The sequence below is a fragment of the Poecilia reticulata genome, chromosome 1 (genome assembly GCF_904066995.2).
Source record: "Poecilia reticulata chromosome 1, P_reticulata-male-v2, whole genome shotgun sequence".
Classification (NCBI taxonomy): Eukaryota; Metazoa; Chordata; class Actinopteri; order Cyprinodontiformes; family Poeciliidae; genus Poecilia; species Poecilia reticulata.
In genome coordinates this window covers 7155277-7177276 of record NC_088830.1, presented here as the reverse complement: position 1 = coordinate 7177276, position 22000 = coordinate 7155277, and the positions used below count along the sequence as shown (strand labels likewise).

Here is a 22000-nt window from a genome sequence, read left to right as displayed (position 1 = left end):
CTGTTGGAGAATATGAACGAAGACACGGATAGCTCCGCTCACCAAGTTAATTGTGTAGTTTTAAACAAATGGCCCCTGTGAACGTCATCGACATCTGGCAGAGTTTCAAAACAGAACTCCTAAGTCAAATGTAGGTCAGTGTAGGATGTAAACAGTAAAACAAGAAACAGTTTGTAGGCACTCATCCTTGGTTTTCAGCTGACACAAACATCGTGCCTTAAACCTATATTGTTGCTAAACAGAAAATACCTTAATGGGGAACACTTGAATTAATATTTTCTTTATGCATTTTTACATAATGACAAAATTATTTGTATGCATTTCTATGACGTTTTAACAGTAATCTAAAAATATATAACATTTCATATTCTTTATTGTCTCGTTCTCGCAAGGTTTAGTATATATATGTATACTAATCCAATTGAAGTAAAACTACTTTTATAGAGATAAATTGAACATATTTCTCTTCCATTCACTTCAGTCACAGGTTGGATTTTGTGTTTATTTTGTTGTGTAGTTACGTTTTTCCAATTAAAGTAGTAGTCTTTCTTCGGACTTATTTGTAGTTTCATTCCTTATTTTAGTTAGTCTGACCTTTGCTGATCTGTTGCCTTCCTGTTTTCGTTCTCTTCTGTTTTTGTTTGTTGCAGTGCCTCTTTTTGTTTTATTATTATTATTATTATTATTATTATTATTATGAAGTTGAGTGATTTTCTGTTTGTGTGCGGTTTTCTAGTTTCTTCAAACAAAAACCCAACCTCAACGTCTTCAGACCCGAAGCTTCATGATACAAAATTTAAAGCGTGCAATTGATGCGAGTTAATGCTGCTTCACGCTCATGTACAGTAGATGGCGGTATTCACCTTGAAGTTGCTTGCGATCCGTCATCATAGAAAAGAATAAAGAAGAAGTCGTTGTCGGCAGAGCTGAAAACTGGAGGTTAAAGTGTGCCTTTAACTTACATTTAGTGTGATAGACAACAAAACCAGCCTGAACAGAGACACCAAATAAGCGACACTCATAACACAGTGATGTTTCATGCTTGACTACAGAACTTTATTAAAAAGCTCAAGAGTAAAAATAACATGAAATATCAAAGAAGCCAATAGATCATGGAAAAGTAAATACAAGCTTATTTTCTAGTGTTTATAACCATTACATATAGGGCTGATTAAGCATTTTAAAATATTGCATGAATTGAAAGAAATTGCGATTTCTTTCAAAAATCGCAATTTCTGAAAGGTACAAGATTTATATTTTAAACGTCATTGAACACATCCTTTATCTTATGAAGCTCTTTCAGACCAGAATCAAGGTCTTCTGCTAGTTTGCGGAGCTTCCTGGCGAGCTGCGATGCAAGCTTTTTCTTCACCGTCTGTCCATCTTTGTTGAAGTAGATATCCATGCCAAGTGCGAAGCCATCCAGCAGGCCGGAAGCATTGTTGCTCTTCTCTGAATCTATGGCACTCGCTTTCCCAATAGTCAGCTGCACGGCAGAGGTTGCCTCCTTTGAAACCATCTCGTTTTTGTCCACCATGACTTTGAGAACAGACACACCATGGCACTTCAGCACGTCCATGCCCTCGTTAATGAACTTCAGGCATGTTAGGATTTCTTCATAAGCCTCTTTGAACTCCTGAAGGGTTCTCTCAATTTTCTTTTTGTCTTGATTTAGATTAGCCTGAAAAAACAGATGTTAGAAGTTCAGAAATTGGGTTTGTTGCACTAAAAATAATTATTTATATCGTGTAAACCTCCTATTCACTTCACTTTATTAAGTAGCAACACTGCTGCAGTAAAAAGTCATTCTGTGAGTGGAGCATGTTCAACAACAGTAATGCAAAAGAAGCTAATGACCACAAAAAATTATTGGAACATTGAGATTAAGGAAAAGGTTTGGGAAAATGTGAATTAGCTGAAACTATTCAATAATTTACTAATCGCAATGCAACTGCAGGATTTTCTAATACTGTGGGACTTAAATGAAACCATTAACAAAGTCCTGAATAAGACTTGAGTAAGCCTGAATAAGAGCTTGCAAACAAGGTTACCTTGTTTGCGATGGCTGCTGACGCCCCAGTGACACCGCCAGCTGCAGCCACTCCGGCCCCAACAACGGTCAGGGCCAGTGAGGCTCCCGCTGTGAAAGGGGCCAGGATCACCCCGGCGGCAGCTGCCACTCCTCCTGCTGCTGTTGATGCTCCTCCAGTGATGCCAGCGATCTTTGTTCCCCTTGAAACCTGAAAGTATAATCGTTCTCACGTGACACAATGAACTCAGCTCAGCCAAAAGTCAACAGACTTTCACTACAACGAGAGAGAGAGACATCTTCTTGAACGTTCACGTCTTCTTTTCATAGGATTGTATCGTGTGACATTACCTTGTCCAAGTTATCAGCGATCCTACTTAGCTCCGAGATGAGCACTTTAAGATTTCCATCATGTGTAGACATTAGTTGGATGTAACTCTGGATTGCTTTGTACAGATGCCCAGCTTTAACATTGATGGCCCTGGAACATTGCAAGAATACCTGAGTACTTTGAAGATGTTCAGTTCAGAAAGATGGAACATTTGAACCATTGAAAATATAGACATTGGATATAAGTTTTGAAAACTACTAAATTGGTGTGTTTTTTGTTTTACAACCAAAACTTGTAAATGGTTGTAAATAAAAACGCAGCAATTAGATGAGAACCTGTTCTATGTTCCATCCAATACACATCCATTACTGGATGTGTATTTGGAGGTTTCTCTGTTCATCAATTCATCACAGGGCAATACAGAAACACACCAACATGCATCCACACACTCATAACCAAGGACAATCAACCAGTCAACCAAACAGTCATGTTTGTGAACTGCAGGAGGAAGTTGGAGTACCAGAAGAGAGATCCCACATATGAGGCTTTCCAATCTAGGCAATTCTTTCCATGAGGCAACAGTGCTACCTCTGTTATTTTCTGTAATTTATTCTAAAAATATTCCACATACAATAGAAGATGAGATGCAATAGTCTACTTACTGTTTGTTGGATAATTCTTTAAGTTTGAGGTTCCTCAAAGCCTTGTCCGATGCTGCAAATTAACAAAAAATAGTTCAGCAATAAAGGCCTTCAGGTTAAGTTAGACCCTTCTGCTTTGTCTGCTTCAACAATCTGAACCTCTATTTTTAGCTAGTAGCAAGTTGCACCAAATAGTATTTATTTATTTCTCTTAATAATTTTAATTGGTTGAGTGTTTGATTAGTTATTGAAACAAATAGATATGCTTAAAACAGAAAAATGGCAAAACTGGTGAAGGGCTGGCACCTCAACAAAATGATTTCATTTTACATCGGATGGTAAATTATTTCTACTCACGTGTCATTGGCTTGAAGGAAACAGATGAGACATCCTGCATACAGGGTTACAGCGAAACGTCAATGCTCCATTTGGAGGATCTACTAAAACAATGAAGGATCTACTGTGTTTGTTGAAAATACTCACGTATTTTATAATTTTCCGTGTGGCCTGTTCGCTCGGTGGCTTGGTCGGCAATGGAGGACGTTGTTGGTAACAGTCGTTAAAAGTCTTGCAAAAAAGCAACAGTCCAGTTTTACAATTGGGTCAGTTCTTGCCATTATGGTTCTTGTACAAACTTCTCACAAAGCTTCTTAACTCTTTCAGCACATGTATGTTTAGCTCACGTATGTACTTGGAAAGACTATGTGTTATGATAGCTTTTCTAAAACGTGATAAATTCCACACAGAGTTGTTGAGTCAATAAAAATAAAAACTAAAGAGCAAACATATACCTTGACTAGCTCTTTGACGTTCATGGTTTGCTCTTGTTCAGAGTATTCTTTCTCGACATTCGCCTGTGAGATCACCGGTGGAGGAGTGGAGTCTCCCGAACCGTTCTGAGTTGACGACACAAAAACGAACGTCACCTTGTCTGTTAAAGAATTTTATCCCAAAGACTTTTAGTAATGACCCACACGACTGCATAGAACCCAGCCAGCATACCTGGGCCCCATATGGGAAAAAGAGGGCAGAAAGTATGGGTCCCAAAATGGTTTGTCTGTAGTTTCCATGGTGGCCCTACATGGGCAAACGCATGTAGGGCCCTGTACAAATAAGGGGCCTACATGTAGGGCCCTACATGGAAGCTGCGGACAAACCGTTTTGGGGCCCATATTGTCTGCCCTCTTTTTTCCCATGTGGGGCGCAACTAGGTATACTGGCTGGGGAAGTATGAATTTAAAGATTTCTTCTCTTTCAAACCTCAGACGGAGGAGGGTCACATCTCAGCCACTCATCATCAACGGATAGTGTTTGAAGGTGTATTTTCCTCGGAAGCGGAACAGGAGGCTGCAAATGGTAAGATGTGGCAGGCCAAGCTTATTTGTACAGTCCCATTTGTAAAATGAAGTGATTTACAGGGGGAACAAAAATAAATGAAAAGGAAACTACAATGAAGTTAAGAAAGACATTTAAAAAAGTCCATCCATCCATTTTCTTTGCACCTTTGTCCCTTGGTGGGGTTGGGCGGGTTGCTGGTGCCTATCTAGCTAATGTTCCGGGCAAGGGACAGGGTCACCTGGACAGGTCGCCAGTCTGTCACAGGGCAACACAGAGACAGACAGGACAAACAAACATGCACACACACACTCACACCTAGAGGCAATTTGGAGAGGCCAATTAACCTGACAGTCATGTTTTTGGACTGTAGGAGGAAGCCGGGGTACCCGGAGAAAACCCACACATGCACAGGGAGAACATGCAAACTCCATGCAGAAAGACCGGGGCTGGGAATTGAACCCAGAGCCTTCTTGCTGCAAGGTAACAGCTCTACCAACTGCACCACTGTGCATCCCCCCCATTTAAAAAGTAATTGAAGGAAACATTCAAGTTTGAATTAAGAACAAATAAATGACATCATGGAAATCAACAGATAAAATAATCTACTGCCCCGTATCCTTGGTTCGTTACAGTAAACAAAATTCATGATTTAAATGAGCCCACAGTTTCGACATATCTCAGGGTGCATTCACACCAGACTTTTAGTCCGCTTTAATCGAACTCTAGTTCATTTGTCAAGAAAGTGTGGTTTGTTTGGAGGACGGGGTGAATGCGCAATCCAACTCTGGTCCGCCTAAAAACCTAAGTCTCAGTTCTGTTGAAGTGAACTCTGTTTGGGTTTGAAATGTGAATGGTAAGCGGACCTGGAGACCACTCCAAAAACAGGTAGTGAACTACGGCGCAAAGATCCGGGGTAACTAAAACCAAAACAAACGGCAATCAAGCCAGAGGAAAAAATGGCTTATGGTCTTTTGCCAAAGATAAAAGGGAAATCCTACAACCGCTAAAATTTGACACCACTCAATTCCTGTTTACATTTTCTGAAGAAGGAAGTTGCACTCAGTGTCGTTTTCTCCAGTGGTTTTGGTTGCAGCGCCACCACAGGCGAGGAGGGTAATCAGGTTTTGTCAAAAAGTTTAGTTTGTTTGACACAGTGCAGCATGAAAAACAACCACGCTGCAATTTTAGCCCCCACTGAATCAAGTCTGTCAGACCATGTGTCCAGGGCAGTCTTATGTTTTTTTTAAATTAGTGAGAGTTCAATAAAAATACAATTATAATAATCTTAATGTGCTGAAAATAAAGGTATCTACCGCTATTTTTTTGTTTCTGTCTCAAAACTCTGTCCTACAAATTTTTGAAACTGATTTAGTTGCAGGATGCATATGGATGTGGTTAAATCAAATAGGTGTGAGCCCAGGTGGTTTTTAATCTTAGTGTTGGTCTCTAATCTTACATTTGTGAGGAATACTAACGTCTGTATTTTCTGCATTAGGTGTTAGGCAATTCCAACCCATCTAAGCTAAGATTTGAATACAAACTTAGGGACTGAAGTAACACAGAAATGTAATGCTGTGTGTCATCATCATGTAGGAAATGTAGTAATATTATGTATTCTGAGAAAGAGAAATCAAACCCTAAATAAATGTGCTCCAATAATGGAGTCTTGAGGGTCTGTATTCTTTTGTAACTTTCTTCAAATTCAGAACATTTGGTCAACATCAGAGATAATCATCTTTCAAAACGTATTACTAAATAACTTAAAGCAATTGAATTTTAATCTGATTTAACTTCAGTCAGATAAAATGTGCACATGTCGTCTCATTAGATGTATGTAAGCGTGTTTTCAAATGTAAGAGCTTGAAAAATAATTTCTCAACTTTGTTTGGCATATTTTTTGTGAGTCTTAAAAACAAATCTGAAACCAATATCTGGTACGGCTCGTGCAGCGAGATTAGCTGTTTAGCTGGTAAATCCAGATTTAATACTTTCACTTTTAGTTTTACTAAAAACTACGCAAGAAAGATTAGAAAGTTATGTAAGATAAACAAATTATTTTACTGCCTTCATTTTTATAAGTTTTTCTCCATACACAGAAGCAAATCAGAAATGTCTCAGTGTGAAAAGATGTGGTCTTAAAAAGTTCAGATGGTGGCTCTTAATTACATGCAATGTATTAAAAATGGAGTGGTGACAAAATCACATGAAAAGTCTTCCTGACCTCAGAGAAGAAAGTATTGCTTTGAACATCACAATTTTTGTTAAATTGAATTTTGTGAATCTTTTTTCTGTTCAGTGCAAAGTATTGGATCGTTTTGTGATGTAATGACATTGTAACACCACGCACTGATTTGTGTAAGAACTCTCCAAAAGTATAGTTTTAAAGCAAAATATTATTTTTGAGCCAAATGGTTTCTGATGTAGTATGGAAATGAAAAAAAAAAAAAAAACTAATAAAATCAGCATTTTAGTTTCCCTCCTCATTTCCAAAACTTAAAACCGAATTCAATTCGTCTGTTAGAATTAATTATGAATGCACTACCATGCATTCATGATGAAAACTGAATCTGTGCTTCATTAGGTAAAACGTTTTATGACTATCATTATGAGTTACGGCTTAAGCAGTTAAAAAATGTAAAACAAAACAAAAAAATTAATTTGTTTCTCACCTGCTCCATGATGAAGGCTGCAGTGTCTGGCTGTTCCGCTTTTAAACTGAATGTAGCATAACTAGTACGAACGAGCTGGGTGCATTTTGACGTGCTATCATGATGAATTTGAGGAGATTAAAGGGTGTGACTAGAAAAACAAAATGCCTGAACGCGTAAGAAAAGCCACACATAATTCTGTACTGTTGGATCAAACTATACAAACTAATTTTCTGTCTGACTGCTTCTCCCTCCTCGCTAGAAAAAAATCACAATTTCGCAGTTGCGGTGTTTCCGTTCAATAAGAAATTAAATTAAAATAACACTATGAAATAAACTGCAGTCTTCTTTTACAGAAGAGTTACGGATTCAACATGTTGGAATGACAACTTTTTATGAATTGTGTGATGCTGTGAGAGCCGCGGTGGAGACAGCTGCACATTGACCGAAAAAAAGAGCAAAAAGCAAACTATAAATCATGAAGACTATTTCCTGTCATCTACTTCGTGATTTTCCCTAGTAACTGTTTTGTCACGTGACTCATGTGATGCAAAATAAAGGGTTTCGTTTGCAGTTTGGCCAATTTCAATATGGCAAAAAAAAAAAAAAGACCAAGTGATCCCTTACTGAAACACAAGAAATTTTTCGAAATTGGCGTGTTTCCATTAAGCAAATTTATTTTTTCAATTTCATTTTGCGCAATGCTATTTTTAATATAAAGTTAATAAAAAATACATCATAGAAACCACACCCTCTGTTTTTATGACTGACAGATCAAACGTCATGGTCACTACAGGCATCATTCACACCAAGAAATTAAACAGGACTCCTTTCAGTGGGATTGTTGATCTTTGTTGTACTTTATTAAAAAGACAATTCGAAAAATCACAAAATAACTCAAAGGAATGCAAATAAAAGCTCAGTTTCATAGAATTCATAATCATATTTATCTTGTCTAAACATTCAAAGCTGGTTAAACATTATTTTCATCCCAATGTTAAACCTTGACCTGCACTTTTATTCAAATAGAAAAGAAAAAAAGACTGTTAATCAACATGCTTACGGAACACCTCATTTATTTTCATGAGCTCGTTCAGACCAGTTTCAAGGTCTCCCACTAGTTTGCGGAGCTTTTGCGCGAGCTTCGACTCGAGGCCTTTCTTCAGCTTCTGTCCATCCTTGTCTTTGGTGAAGTAGAAGTCCATGCCAATGGCAAAGCCTTTCAGCATCCCCGAGGCGTTGCTGCTCTTCTCCGAGGCCATGGAGCTCGCCTCGCCGGTGGCCAACTGCACCGCGCAGGCCGCCGCCTTCGAGTCCATCATGGTTTCTTTGAGAAGAGTCACGCCGTGCTGCTTCAGGAGGTCCATGCCTTCGTTGATGAACTTCAAGCAGGTCAGGATCTCTTCATACCGGACGCTAAAGTCGTTTAACGTTTTGTCAATTTTCTTCTTGTCTTGATTTAAATTTGCCTGGAAAAACAGATTTTAGAAATTGTTATAGAAAAGGTTTAAACTAACGCAATGATGGCTGGTTGTGTGACGTCTTCGTTAATATTCTTTAACGTCTTGTGTAAAATATAAAGTACTTAAATTTCTGTCTTTTAGGTGTCTTATGTCAAAAAAACTATTTCACAATTGCGTTTTCGTTTAGTAAGAAATGAAATTAAAATCACACGTAAATAAGCTTGCTTAGGCTTGTTCAAGCCAGCCCAGCCAGCCAGCCAGCCAACCAACCCTGCTTATCCGGGGTCGGGTCGCGGGGGCAGCAGCTTCAGAATGGAGGCCCAGACTTCCCTCTCCCCAGCCACTTCTTCCAGCTCCTCCGGGGGAATCCCAAGGCGTTCCTAGGTCAGCCGAGAGACATAGTCCCTCCAGCGTGTCCTTGGTCTTCCCCGAGGCCTCCTCCCGGTGTGACGTGCCCGGAACACCTCACCAGGGAGGCGTCCAGGAGGCATCCTTACCAGATGCCCGAGCCACCTCTACAGGCTCCTCTCGACATGGAGGAGCAGCGGCTCTACTCTGAGTCCCTCCCGGATGACCGAGCTTCTCACCTTATCTCTAAGGGAGAGGCCCAGCCACCCTTCGGAGGAAACCCATTTCGGCTGCTTGTATCCGTGATCTCGTTCTTTCGGTCATGACCCAAAGCTCATGACCATAGATGAGGATTGGGTACGTAGATCGACCGGTAAATCGAGAGCTTCAATTTTTGACTCAGCTCTCTCTTCACCACGACGGACCGGTACAGCGCCCACTTTACGGCAGACGCTGCCCCAATCCGCCTGTCGATCTCTCGCTCCCTTCCCTCATTCGTGAACAAGATCCCCAGATACTTAAACTCCTCCACTTGAGGCAGGACGACCCCCCTGACCCAGAGAAGGCACTCTACCCTTTTCCGACTCAAGACCATGGCCTCGGATTTGGAGGCACTGAGCCTCATCCCGGCCGCTTCACACTCGGCCGTGAACCGCTCCAGTGAGAGCTGCAGATCACGATCTGATGAAGCCAACAGGACCACACCATCCGCAAAAAGCAGAGATGCGATAACAAGGCCACCAAAACGGATCCCCTCAACACCTCGGCTGCGCCTAGAAATTCTGTCCATGAAGGTAATGAACAGAGTCAGTGACAAAGGGCAGCCTTGGCGGAGTCCAACTCTCACCGGAAACGAGCCCGACTTACTGCCGGCAGTTCAAGTGACAAGTTATTCAAAATCATGGCAGAGATGGATGTAAACAGTTACATAAGATAATTGAGACATAGTTCATCAACAATCAGCCAATCAATCTTATTCAGGCATTGGAGCAACAAGCCTCTTATATTTGGGAGCTATACGTCTGCGGCGTTTTGGGAAATTGTAGTTCTATAAAACAAGTCAACTTTACAGAAAAGCTCTGGATTGAACTTGCTGGAATGACGGTACTTTTTATGAATTGTGTGATGCTGTCAGGTGGAGCCGGCTGCTCATTGTCCGAAAAACAAAAACAAACCACTGCTACTTCCTGTTGTCTTCTTTGACATTTCAGACAGTAGTAACATCCGAGTTTTGATCACAACTTGTGTGATGTGAAAAATCTTTTTCCATTACAGTTCTGCCAAATATACCTATTTGGGTACAGCTAAAAAAATAAAATAAAATTCATTGTAGCACAAAAACTTTTTTTTTTTCCAAAATGTGAGTTTTGTCAAAATTTGCATGTTTCCTTTAAGTGAATAGATTTTCTTAATTTTCATTTGCGCAATTTTATGGTTGATAGAAACCCAGCTGTTGATATAAATCAGTCAGAGATGACAAATTATATTTTACTCAAGTACACATGTACAAATAATTCTGTACAAAGGTACAAAGGATTTTGATCGGTCAGTACTTTTTTTATCCATTGTTGCACATTTATCAAATGTGAAAGATGGCATATTCTAATAACAATCATTGCAAAAATAAACAAATAAGCTGAAAACTATTTCAACACATACTAATCATTGTGTCAGGTTTAGTCTTCAGGTTACCTTGTTTGCGATGGCTGCTGACGCCCCGGTGACACCGCCGGCTGCAGCCACTCCGGCCCCAACAACGGTCAGGGCCAGTGAGGCTCCCGCTGTGAAAGGGGCCAGGATCACCCCAGCGGCAGCTGCCACTCCTCCTGCTGCTGTTGATGCTCCTCCAGTGATGCCAGCGATCTTTGTGTTTTTTGCAAACTTAAAGGAATCCAGATCAAGTTTAAACTTTTAGGCAGCTCAATCAAATTCTAATGATTCTTAAAAGAAAAAAATATATATGAACATTTGGATTTTCAAACCTCTCTGTCATCAGAAAGATTCCCTCACCTTGTTCAAGTTGTTAGAAATGTTGTTCAGCTCATGGATGTGTGACTTGAGATCAATTTGCTAATTTGTTATTTAGCACTTTATAGTATCTGCTAACTTTGAAAGCAATTAGCGCACTTAGCTTCCACTAAATTAATTCTTCCAGATAAAATTGAAAGTACAGATTTACTTGGCTGTTTTGTAAATTTTCTGTTTAATAAGGTTTTACCTCCATGTTAAGGTTTTGGCTATCATCGGGGACGAATGATAGCGTCCCCGATGGTACGTAATTTAAAACTCCACAGATTTTCTTCCAAAAATCCCACAATGCACCAAGACTTCTTACGTCACCAGCTTTTATATAATTGTGTCCATTTAAAACAAGTATAATGTACTTGCGTTTTCTCTGAGAATCCTCTACATTGGAGACCTTCAAGCATATCTTTCCATGCTGCAGTCAACAAGATCGCGGTTTAGCGAATGAGAGTCTTTTTTCAACAACATCAGAAATAACTGAGGCTTCCTACTCACGTTTCATCTCCTCATTAGGGGACGTTTCACCCTTGTAGAAGACAAAAATTACATTATACCATCGCTCGAAGTTTTCAGTTGTATCCAATATCAATATACTATAGGAGTTTTTTTGTAATTACCTGGATAATTTCCAGGTAAACAGGTTCCTGTGAAAGCTGTTTTAGTGGCGGCCTGGCCGGCAGCGGAGGAGGTCGGGGCTTAATGAGCTCCTTATCCACCTTTGAAGAAAAAACAGGTATTCTCCACACTACTCAAATAATAGAAATAGTTATCAAAAAAAGAAAAAAAAAACTGTATACCTGGACTTCATATTGTTCAGAGTATTGTCTTCTAATATTCATGCGCAAGGGCACCGGTGGAGGAGTGGAGTCCCCCGAACCGTTCTGGGTCGATGACACACAAAAACAAATGTCACCTTAAAGACTTTTAACAATGTATCAATAATCAATATTCATGGTAATGACCACACTGCTGCATATGGGTATGAATTTAAAGATTTCTTCTCTCTCAAACCTGAGACTGAGGAGGAGCGGGCTCACACCTCAGCCACTCCTCATCAACGGATTGTGTGTGAAGGCGTATCTTCCTCGGGAGAGGAACAGGAGGCTGCAAATGGTAAGGCATGGCAGGTAAGCTAAATGAACAAAAATCATGATTTAAACGAGCTCCAAGTGTCTGCACATCTCACGTTCAGGACATTTAGTCTATAGGTTACCTCTGTATTTTCTGCCTCAGGTGTTAGGAAATTCTGGCTCATTTACTAAGACTTAGGGAGTGTAATTAACTGTGGTCATGTAGTGACAAACACATCGCTGTGTGTGACCTTCACAGGTAGGAAATGTCATAACATATTCTGATGTGGGGAATCAGACCCTAAACAAATGTGTCCCAATAATGGATCCCTGAGGAACCCCACGTTGTCTTTGTTCATTCAAATTTAGATCTAAACCAGTTTAGAACAAGACAAGGCAATTCTTCCAGGTTTTGCACCTGTATCAAGTGAAGATACGAAGTCTTTATGACAAAACAGAATTTTTATATGTTTGTGTTAATCTTTACCTCTTAGAGTTGTGCTGTGGTCAAAAACCTGACTAGATTAGGCATCCATCATGGAATATGCCGTAGAAGAACGCACCATTAATCGGAGCGTCTAATTGTCTGGTGTGTAACCCATGACACTAACTTTTGCTTTTCACAAAGTTCCAAGTTTTACCAATAAATTATTTATTTGCAAAGGCCAACTTATTTATTCAGTTGATGTAATCAAATGCATTTACATAAATGCTGGAAAAGCGGTTTCTCAACTTGCTTTGCACATTTTTGTGTGTAGATTACGGAGTTAAAAACAAGTCCGAAGCCTTTTACAAAACGTATTCAAGCGTGACGTGGAACGTTTAAAGACCAACGGACAACAGAAATAATGTTGCACGGCTTGTCCAACAAGATTCACCGTCTAGCTGGTACATCCAGATTTAACACTTTCACTTTTAGTTTCAAACACTTAGAAAGTTTCCTAAGATAAACATGGTTACCAATTTATTGTTATTTTGTTTACAGAAACAAATCACTGGAGCAGTTAGGTGTGAAAAGCTGGTGGGTTTAAAATGAGTTCAGAATGTGGTTTTGAATGAATTCAATGAGTTTATTTATTTATTATATAAAGTATTACAATAAACACTTCATATGTATAAAAGTTAGATGTCCTAAAAATGTGTGATGAAATGTGACATTAAAAACCTCCCTAACATGTGAAAACATGAGTAATAAGTGTTGTTTTGAAGATTTTGGTATGGAACATATTTATTTTCACCGTCACATTTGTGTAAAAAAATTTTGTGCAAACGTTTTTTCGTTTTCTGGGTAGGACATGGTGTAGTATTCAAACATTTAAACACATTCTGATTTATGCAAGAAACCTTTAAAAGTACAACTTTAAAGCAAAAATAACCAAACAGTTTCTGGGATTATGTGTACATGAAAAAATGTTCACAAAATTTAAAACTGAATGAAAGCAGTCTGATCTAGAATTTTAATCGTGTAAAAACATGAATATTAATATTCATAGTATTCAAGAATATGAATATTTTGCATTCACAACAAAAGTGACACCTGTGCTTTAATAGGTAATTTTTCTTTCTTTTTACTTTTACTCCCTTGCAACTAGAGAAGTTAAAATTCTCTCACCTGTTCCATGGTGCAGCCTGCAGGTTCTTGTTGTTCTGAGTTAAAACTGATTGTGGCTCATGTGGACATTCGACGTATAAGAATGTAACATTTTAACAGATTAAAGGGCGTGAACAAAGAAACAAAACACCTCTCTTGGCTCTGAGTGAATGAACGTATCGGCACGGTCTCACATAATCCTGATCTGAACCACAAGCTGAGAATTTGTGGAACTGGAAAGGACCTGTATAAACATCCATTTCATATTTTTTTTTATATCTCTGAGTTGTTTTACAGATTCTATTTTAGAAACCTAGCATAACAAAATGCATTTCTTTACAGCATACAGAGATTCAAGTTTTTTCTGGAATGTTAGACATGTAGCAGCTAAGCTTCTAGTGAGACAGAATCAAGTGTATGGAGTCTGAACATTTTCTCCAGGGCAAACAAATAAAAACTTCTTAAAGTAGTCATTAATGTTTGTGTCTCATCAAACATTTGGCTAATCTGAGTCTGTTTGGGTGACTCTCGGTCTTATATTCCTTACGATGCTATGGCAGGATTAATTACGTTGGCATCTCCCAATACAAAGGTGGTAATTATTCTGGTATGTAGCGAGTTGTACTGTTTATACAACTAATTTGCTTAAACAGTTCATACGTTCAGTTTTATTATATTTTGAGTCTGCAACTTTAATCAGATGTGCAATACAAAGGTATAAATATGGCTTATTATAATTTTGGGGATAATTTGATGTCCAGTAAAATATGCTGATAGACCCTAGACATGACAGCAACAACTCAGTTTTTATCACTCGAAAATATATATTAAGCTTTTTTATACGTATCAAGAATCGGGTTTAAAACAAAAGAAAAACGGGAACAAAAATTCCACCTTTTTCAAATCCCAATATGACCTCAATTGCAGCAGGATTTGTATCTTCGGGCAGAAGTGAAAGTACAACACGAAGAGGGGAGGTTACAGTAGAAATAGTGCAATACTTCACACTGTAACATTGTGTCAAGTATTTGAACTCAAACATGATTTCTTTTCTTCATCATTTTTTAATTAGAAAAACATAACGTGCACAAATCATCCATGACTGTTTTCCACAGTAAGTTTTGAAATATCTGATAAACCTGCACACTCCACTTCTAAATACTTTGTATTTCCTGTTTCGGTAATAAAGTATTTCTGTGGAGTGCAGTGGAACTTAATTCTACTACAGTCTCACTGAAAAATCCACTTTGATCCACACATCACAGTCCGGGCTGCTTCCTCTGTGGTTTGCGTCCTTTTTTTATGTTTCCCCTCAGAGTTGGTGTCATTTCTTTTCCTCCACAGTTCTGCCAAAGTATTCCCTCTGGAACTGCTGGAACTCCTCCTCCGTGAACAACGACTGAGCCTCCCTGGACTTTATCACTGGTTTGTCCGGGCGATTTCTTGACTGCCTCCCTCTACTGTGCCCCAAAATCTGAGTCACACCAAGAAAAGGAAAAAAGAAGCAATCGTGTGCGCAGTCATCAAATATCATGGTTTCTTATTTGTGTGAAAGAATACTGAAAACACTAACAGTATGGCTTTGATTTATTGTGCATTTCTTAAATTTTCTTAGAAAGTGCCTTACAATGACATTAGTTTTAAATTTTTCAATAAATAATTATTCATTTTTCAATAAATAAACTAAGCTGAAGAAATAATAAAGGAATCAGCGTCTGACTTAATTGGCCATAAACATGATTTTCAGGACCTGAACGATCCCTCTGATATTTCAGCATCGTTTGGTTAATTTTTGTTTATGTGTATTTTTTTTTGTGAATATTACTAAAAGCTAGCATATTGATAAGTGAGAAATAACTCATCTTTACCTTCTTTGTATCAGAGGCTTCTGCTTTGCCTGCCGTTTCCAAAAAGTACTTCAGATTGGCGTCCAGGTGGCTCTTTCGTTGTTTTTTCCTAAAATCCTCTGCAAGAATACAACATAAAAAGATAATAATTTAAACCACTTCTTTTTACATAGTGCCATAAAGATATGATGGATATAGAATATAAGTAGCCAAGACCATTCTTTTCTCCAGGGTGTTTGAGACCAGCTGTGTAACTTACAACAACTAATCTTGATTCTGGACACAAATAGTTAATATCGACTGAAGTACGAAAGTAGGTTCTGACCCACTGCTGATCTGATCCGCTTGTCTTTGACTGTGGCCTTGCTTTTCCCGGGCCCGAGGCGACCCTGCAGCCTCTTGACCTGTTTGGTGACCCCCTGCCGGTTGGTGCTGACCAGATCCATCACTGCGGCCGAACTGGGGGTCTGCTTCTTCTTCACTTGACTGATGTCTGGAAGAAGCCACGGAAATGTCAGATTAGGATGGAACATGTCCTCAATGTTACTAAGATGATTTAGTTCCTGGTTTGTTGGTTTTATTTATTAACGACAGCCGCAACAAACTATTCTGAAAGCATCGTGCTTTTGTCAAATACTCCACTGACTGCCCAACAGTTCAAAACACACTTTCAAAAAGGTTTTATTACTGACTGAATACTGAATGTTTAGTTTGTCATAAAAAAACATTCAAATAAACTTTCAAACATTATTTAAAACTTAATTTCACCTAGAGCAAATTTAAAATCAGCTCTTAGCCTTAATTTAGCTCCACTGCTAATGTTAGCATCGTGACAAGCTAACAGGCTAAACTGACCTTTAATATCATCATTCAGCAGCTCCAGGCCTCTCCTGATCAATGACGCTGACATCTCCGCTTAAGAATGTCTGATTTGTTGCACCGCATTAAAACTACATCTAAAGTAACCTACTTTAGAACTACCAAACAAACATGTGTCCGTCAGCTTCCTCGTGTGTGCTCACTGAAAGCAGCTCTCCGCACAACAGCTTATAAGCAATTAGTTCCTACCCAACAATAACAATCGCAACCATGCTAGCATAAAGTAAAACTACTACTACTGCTATTACTACTAATAATAATATACTATCTCTTTTATGCTGGTCTTTATTACTAAATAATAATATTAAATAATACACAATAAATACAAACAAGGCAAGCATTGTGGGAAGATAATTTCCGAACTTTTAAAAAATGTGTTTAGGTAAAATTTTGCTAATAAGCTTTTCTTAAAAATCAATGTTTTATGTGTTTTGATAGAAACTGCTTCAGGGTAAATTTGGACTTTGGATAGTGAACAGAAGGCTGACACGCGTTCTTCTCTCCGCTGATTTTACCTTTACACCTACTGCAGTGTTCAACCCCCGGCAGAGGTCCGACTCCATACCCAACCAGACACAAGTGGCTCACTCTCCTCTGCGGGACCGACCATGGCGCTTCAAGCTCGAGCTCTGGTCAGCACTAAATGGCTCGCGGACGCAATAACGACTCGGGGGAAAATGCGCGTCTTGGACAGCTCCTGGTATTTGCCCAAAATGGGGAGAAACGCCAAAAGGGAGTTCAAAGCGAGGCACATCCCCGGCGCCGCGTTCTTCGACATAGACCAGTGCTGCGATAAAACCTCCCCCCTGGACCACATGCTGCCGTCGGAGAAAGTTTTCGCAGATTACGTTGGAAATTTGGGGATAGAAAACGACACACACGTCGTGATATACGACCGCAGCGACTTCGGTGCGTTCTCGGCGCCCCGCGTTTGGTGGATGTTCAGGCTGTTCGGGCATAACGCGGTGTCTCTGCTGAACGGGGGGTTCAGGAACTGGGAACTGGAGGGTCGACCGGTTAGCGACAAGTATGTCAGACCCTCTCCCACCGAGTTCAAGGCGTCCATAAAGCGCTCCTGGATTAAAACCTATGACGACCTGCTGAATAACCTGGACACCAAAGAGTTCCAGGTGGTGGATGCCAGGTCCGCCGGAAGATTCAGAGGAGTGGACCCTGAACCCAGAGACAGTGAGTGTAACATGATCCCCCAAATAACTTTCAACTCTGAGTTGTAAAGTGCCAAAGTGACTGTGACCTTCACAGCCACCTTGGCACCTCAAGACTGAAAGTAATCTCCACGCAACTCTTCATCCAGTTTTTCAGCTACAGTATTCAACTTTTAGGATGTTATTATCATAAAATCACTTCCTCCCAATAACCAACCAATGTAAATCAGACACTTGTTTTGTTTTGTGTACGTTTACTAAACGTACACAAAACTTGCTCTGCAGAAACGTGCAGAGCAAGTTTTTTTTTTTCTTTCCTTTTTGGGGGTGAGGAGAGTAAAAATCTTATAATGTGAACTAAAGGCTTGGGCATTTGTTCAACTTTCTGCATGGCATGGTGAAGTAAGGCAAGGTGGAGGCAGCAGCATCCTGTGGAGATGCCTTTCTTCACCACAGAGTTGAAATGAGCAAAGTTAAAGATGCAGTAACTTTTATTTTAAAAAAAAGTTTTTACATATTTATTTAAACTGTCACCATGTTGTGATAATATGAGGTGGATAATCTGTGAAAAGGTCAATCTCCTCTCTGATTATTACTTTTACGCAAAAAACAATGACGTAAACGCTGATAGAGGCGTAACCCATAAGATGTGTAGCTGTTGCAGAACGTTGACTCTCAGGGGTCAAACATAAATTCTCACTGTGCTTTTCAAATGTTTGTTCTGTAAAACATTTAGAAATAATTTTAAACTGTGCATCATTTCACAACTCTGCAATGCTTCGTGTTGGTGTATCCACACACAATCAAAATAAAGTAGATGGAAAGTTGTGTTAATAAATTGCGAAACATTAGAAAAGTTTAGGAACTTTGAGTTAGCATTTCTAAAAATGTTAAATTTGTTTTTTTTTTTGTTGAAATTCAACATTTTAGTGACTTCTTCATATGAATTAAAAAGAGCTTTGGAAGAATTAAGAGGATAAAAGTATTGTGTTACCTTTGGTAAAATTTGCATAGGCTTACGTGTGGATTGTCAGACAGCTGCTCATGACGTTTCCAGTAAACAAATATGCTGAGTCAGACTGACTCGACACCTACAGTTACAATGCAGTGGACTTTCTTAAAATGATGGCTTTAGTTATATAAATTTGTACTAATTATGATAATGAAGTGATTTTATGAATCTTAGTAAGAAGATGGCATTGGCCATGTTGACGCTACCTGTGTTTAGGGAGATGTGTTGGTTTTCAGTCCTCTGGGTGGAAGTTGAGTGATCACTCTAAAGGTTTTTGTTTCATACAAGGTACACCAGGAGCTGGATAAAGTTTTGAGTTTTAGGATACGTCACTTAAAATGCTTTCTAATGCAAAAAGACCTTAAATTACACCATCAGATGGAATGTTTTGCAAGGTCAAAATGAGGAAATCCCTAAAAAAAACTATGTCAGTGTTTGACTGAGTCCAACAGGTATCGTAATCAACATAAAAACATTAGACCAGTGCATTTCTTTGAGATAATGGAATGGAAGAAATAAAACACTAACCTGCAACATGCAGGTGCAGAACTGGGTTGCAGTTGGTATCGTGAAGTATTGACCAAGAGCCTTCTGCGTATCCGGTGTGACTTCGTATGAATTAAGAAAGGCTTGCGTCACTTGCTGTTAAATGTCATCTGAAAAGTGAGAAATTATAAGTGAAAAAAAAAAAATAAGGAGGAAGTGACTGAGTCAGATCTGTCCTCTTTCTAGTTAACTTAACTGAAATGTGCTTAATACGATGTTCATGTTAAAACTTAAATCACTTTAAGTACCATGGTACTTTAAAAATTAGTGGGGGTTTCCACAAACTGTTTTTAGAAACGGACAAGAATGAACACGGAGGACTGGTGCACATTTACTTAATGTATTAACTGTCTGGGTGCCGTGGTGGGGCAGGGGTTACACACAACCTACATATGGAGGCCTTAGTCCTCAACGTGGCTGTTGCAGGTTCGATTCCCGGCCTGGTGACCTTTGCCGCATGTCTTCCCCTTCTCTCATTACCCTCTTTCCTGTCTATTCACTATCAAATAAAGGCCACTAGAGCCAATAAAACCTTAAAAAATGTATCAACTGTCTAGTGTATTCATTAAAATGACTGGTAATTGTTATTTAGTTGCCTGTTCACAATTAAACCTTCACAATTGAGCTGCAGTCATACTCGTAATTGTAACATCGTTGTGTTCGATATGAAAATCACAAAAGGCTGCAGTTTTTTAAAGGCTGTTATATATCAAGTGCTAAAGGTTCTCACTCTGGATGCTAATCACATAATTGGCTAATTGGATGGACTCTAATCACACCTGGTGTAGATTATAGTGTCTGAGGTGTTGAAGTTCAACAACAGTGGTAGAGAAGAAAGCAAAGAGGAGGACGAATGTGAGATGTTTGACAGTAATAGTCATGTGGGGAAAAAAAGCATACACTCCTAAAAAATGATCATATATTAATGAATAATTGTCCTTTAGTTATTTTTGGGAAATAATCTGATGAAAATGCAAACAAGTGACCAAAGTTAACCTTCTCTTAAAATACTTTTAGCGAGGCGCTTCTAGCAGCTGCTGGTTTGTGTAAAAATGTTCGCCCCACTTTGAGATTCCTCTTCCTGTAATGTTGTATTTGGTTTACGTCTCTGGGGTTCAGATCATTCAGTTTCTCACTCTTCTGTACAACAGACATTATTCTAAGATTTAACTAGTGTTTTTTCTCAAGCCTTTTAGATCATGGTTACACAATGATTCTACAGAAATATCACTGATTTGGTGGGGCTACTTTAGAAACATTTGCAAGGAATTTTTGCAATATTTTCTCCTCATTAAATACCTTCCAAAATCTACAGGTAGAAAACAAAAATACGAGAAAAAGATTCAACATCTTTTTTCCTTAAATAGTTCAAATTGCTCAATTTTTGTCACTCCACATATCAACCACGGACTGTAACTTGAACTTTCTTGTAAAAGAAAAGTCAACACTGTGTCAGTAGTGTTGTAGAAGTTAGAAATGCTGCCACCTGCAGGTGGGAGTTAGGAGTCACTTAAACCCAATATTATTGACTATCTTCGTGAAAACCCCCAGACCCCTCAATTGTGTATTAACACAAAAAAATGCAGGGATCTGTTGATTTTGCTTGAATTCCACAAACTGTAGGTGGGAGTTAGCCGTCACTTAAGCCCAATGTTATTCACTTTTTTTGCAAAAAAAAAAAATCTATTATGAAAAATGCAGGGATCTGTTGCCTTTGTGTGAATTCTGCAAACACAGAATTGCAAAAAAATGTTGTTGCTCTTGCAGTTCAGATGTTTCAGTTCATGTTTTTGTCTCCAAGTGTTATGAGTGTTTGTGAAAATAGATACCCTCATGGAAAGTTAAAACAGGGAAGTTAGCAGTGTACTCAAAATACAACTGTGTTTTCTGTCTTTTTAAATGTCATAAACTGCCTCGTTAGCTCTTGGGAACTGTCTCAAATCAATAAACAATTCCATAATTATCTCTCTCCTTCCTGTTTCACAGACACAGAGCCCGGCCACATCCCTGGTTCCGCCAGCATTCCTTTTCAGTCCTGCCTGTCCGAGTCCGGACACTTCCTGCCCAAGGAGAACCTCCGGGAGCTCTTTGTCCGAGCCGGAGTGGACCTCAGCCGCTCCGTGTGCGTGTCGTGCGGTTCCGGCGTGACGGCGTGCGTCCTGGCGCTGGCGGCATATGAGTGTGGACACCCGGAGGTGTCCGTGTACGACGGCGCGTGGTCGGAGTGGTACACCCGTGCCGTTCCCGAGCACGTCATATCCGAAGGCCGGGGGAAGCATTTGTGATCGGCTGAGAAGACGTAGCGCGGGACTAGATGACGAAAACCTCGTTCAGCACCTCAAGTTACAAAGTTACAGCCAGCCGTGGATCTGGCATGGAAAGAAGCAGATTTCAATTTCTAGTTTAAAGTTACAAAGAAGGTTTTTCATCGGCTCTTAAACTGACACTACGCCACCTCCACCTTTATTTAATCCATGAGTACACAGAAGTATTTACCCATGGATGATTCATCTCAGATAACTACATCCTGTTTTTGTTCATCTTGTGCAAAGATGATAGCACATGTTTTATTGTAACGTATATCCAAAAGTGGAACAGATACTTTTCATCCAATGTGTGTACTAGTAAAGACAAAGCAACATATGAACACTAAAATTTTTTACTCAGTATGTTTACAGTTGGAAAGGTCATTTTTAAAATAAAGTATGTGTTTGCTTTAAGCCGTCTCCTCTGGGTGTTCAACACTGAATGCGTGTTTGAATGTTAACCACTGCGACCTTTGGCCCCGTAGAAAACACACAGCACTGATCCAGAGTTTAGTTTGCATCATTTGCTAAAACGATGAGCTGAGTCAATGGACTTCTGACCTATGACCTGTACTTTCTAAATGCTGTTTTGTGCACATTATGACATTCTGATCATGGAGCATATTTTCCAGTAAGAATTATGCTCAGTGCACATAAAGAAAAAAATAAACCATCATTCACACTGCAAATCCAAAATTCTCCTTTAAACCAGTTACAGCTTTGCTAAAAATAACCTTTAACCTGGTCTTATGCGTAGTTA

The 22000-nt window shown here is 39.3% G+C and overlaps 4 protein-coding genes across 6 annotated transcripts in view; 1 reads left to right on the top strand and 3 right to left on the bottom strand.

Moving 5' to 3' along the window:
• Positions 1-918: 918 nt before the first annotated feature.
• Positions 919-7570, bottom strand: LOC103477815 (apolipoprotein L3). Its single transcript, XM_081600443.1, has 8 exons — positions 4262-7570; positions 3793-3897; positions 3485-3568; positions 3359-3392; positions 3023-3074; positions 2381-2510; positions 2052-2240; positions 919-1681 (listed from the first exon to the last, which is right to left on the bottom strand). The coding sequence occupies exons 2-8, from the start codon at positions 3814-3816 to the stop codon at positions 1259-1261; spliced, it is 936 nt and encodes a 311-aa protein (XP_081456569.1). The 5' UTR covers positions 3817-3897; positions 4262-7570; the 3' UTR covers positions 919-1258.
• Positions 7571-7659: 89 nt separating this feature from the next.
• Positions 7660-13514, bottom strand: LOC103462523 (uncharacterized). Its single transcript, XM_081612404.1, has 7 exons — positions 13506-13514; positions 11835-11927; positions 11621-11704; positions 11441-11539; positions 10809-10868; positions 10491-10679; positions 7660-8456 (listed from the first exon to the last, which is right to left on the bottom strand). Exons 1-7 carry the CDS (start codon positions 13512-13514, stop codon positions 8034-8036), a joined length of 957 nt encoding a protein of 318 aa, XP_081468530.1. The 3' UTR covers positions 7660-8033.
• Positions 13515-14528: 1014 nt separating this feature from the next.
• The window catches only part of rps19bp1 (ribosomal protein S19 binding protein 1), a 122556-nt gene continuing 115084 nt past the window's right edge, over positions 14529-22000 (bottom strand). For 2 of the 3 annotated variants that reach the window (XM_081600772.1, XM_081600796.1), the window contains exons 2-5: positions 16187-16326; positions 15657-15824; positions 15353-15450; positions 14529-14958 (exon numbers count right to left, since the gene is read on the bottom strand). In XM_081600772.1, coding sequence (XP_081456898.1) covers positions 14809-14958; positions 15353-15450; positions 15657-15824; positions 16187-16241 — 471 coding nt within the window. In that variant the 5' untranslated portion in view covers positions 16242-16326 and the 3' untranslated portion in view covers positions 14529-14808. Of the gene's footprint in view, positions 14959-15352; positions 15451-15656; positions 15825-16186; positions 16383-22000 lie in introns of those variants that run through there. The other variant, XM_008431398.3, reaches the window with a different exon arrangement.
• LOC103477896 (3-mercaptopyruvate sulfurtransferase) lies at positions 16468-21654 on the top strand. Its single transcript, XM_008431275.3, has 2 exons — positions 16468-17398; positions 20921-21654. The coding sequence occupies exons 1-2, from the start codon at positions 16819-16821 to the stop codon at positions 21217-21219; spliced, it is 879 nt and encodes a 292-aa protein (XP_008429497.3). The 5' UTR covers positions 16468-16818; the 3' UTR covers positions 21220-21654.

Coding starts and splice junctions, on each gene's coding strand:
- LOC103477815 (XM_081600443.1), bottom strand. CDS start 3,816: ATGAACGTCAAAGAGCTAGTCAAG. Junction 2,511..3,022: donor AAAGAATTATCCAACAAACA/GTAAGTAGACTA, acceptor GCAATGTTCCAG/GGCCATCAATGTTAAAGCTG. Junction 1,682..2,051: donor CAGCAGCCATCGCAAACAAG/GTAACCTTGTTT, acceptor CTGTTTTTTCAG/GCTAATCTAAATCAAGACAA.
- LOC103462523 (XM_081612404.1), bottom strand. Junction 10,869..11,440: donor TTTACCTGGAAATTATCCAG/GTAATTACAAAA, acceptor ATAACAAATTAG/CAAATTGATCTCAAGTCACA. Junction 8,457..10,490: donor CAGCAGCCATCGCAAACAAG/GTAACCTGAAGA, acceptor CTGTTTTTCCAG/GCAAATTTAAATCAAGACAA.
- LOC103477896 (XM_008431275.3), top strand. CDS start 16,819: ATGGCGCTTCAAGCTCGAGCTCTGGTCAGCACTAAATGGCTCGCGGAC. Junction 17,399..20,920: donor GGACCCTGAACCCAGAGACA/GTGAGTGTAACA, acceptor CCTGTTTCACAG/ACACAGAGCCCGGCCACATC.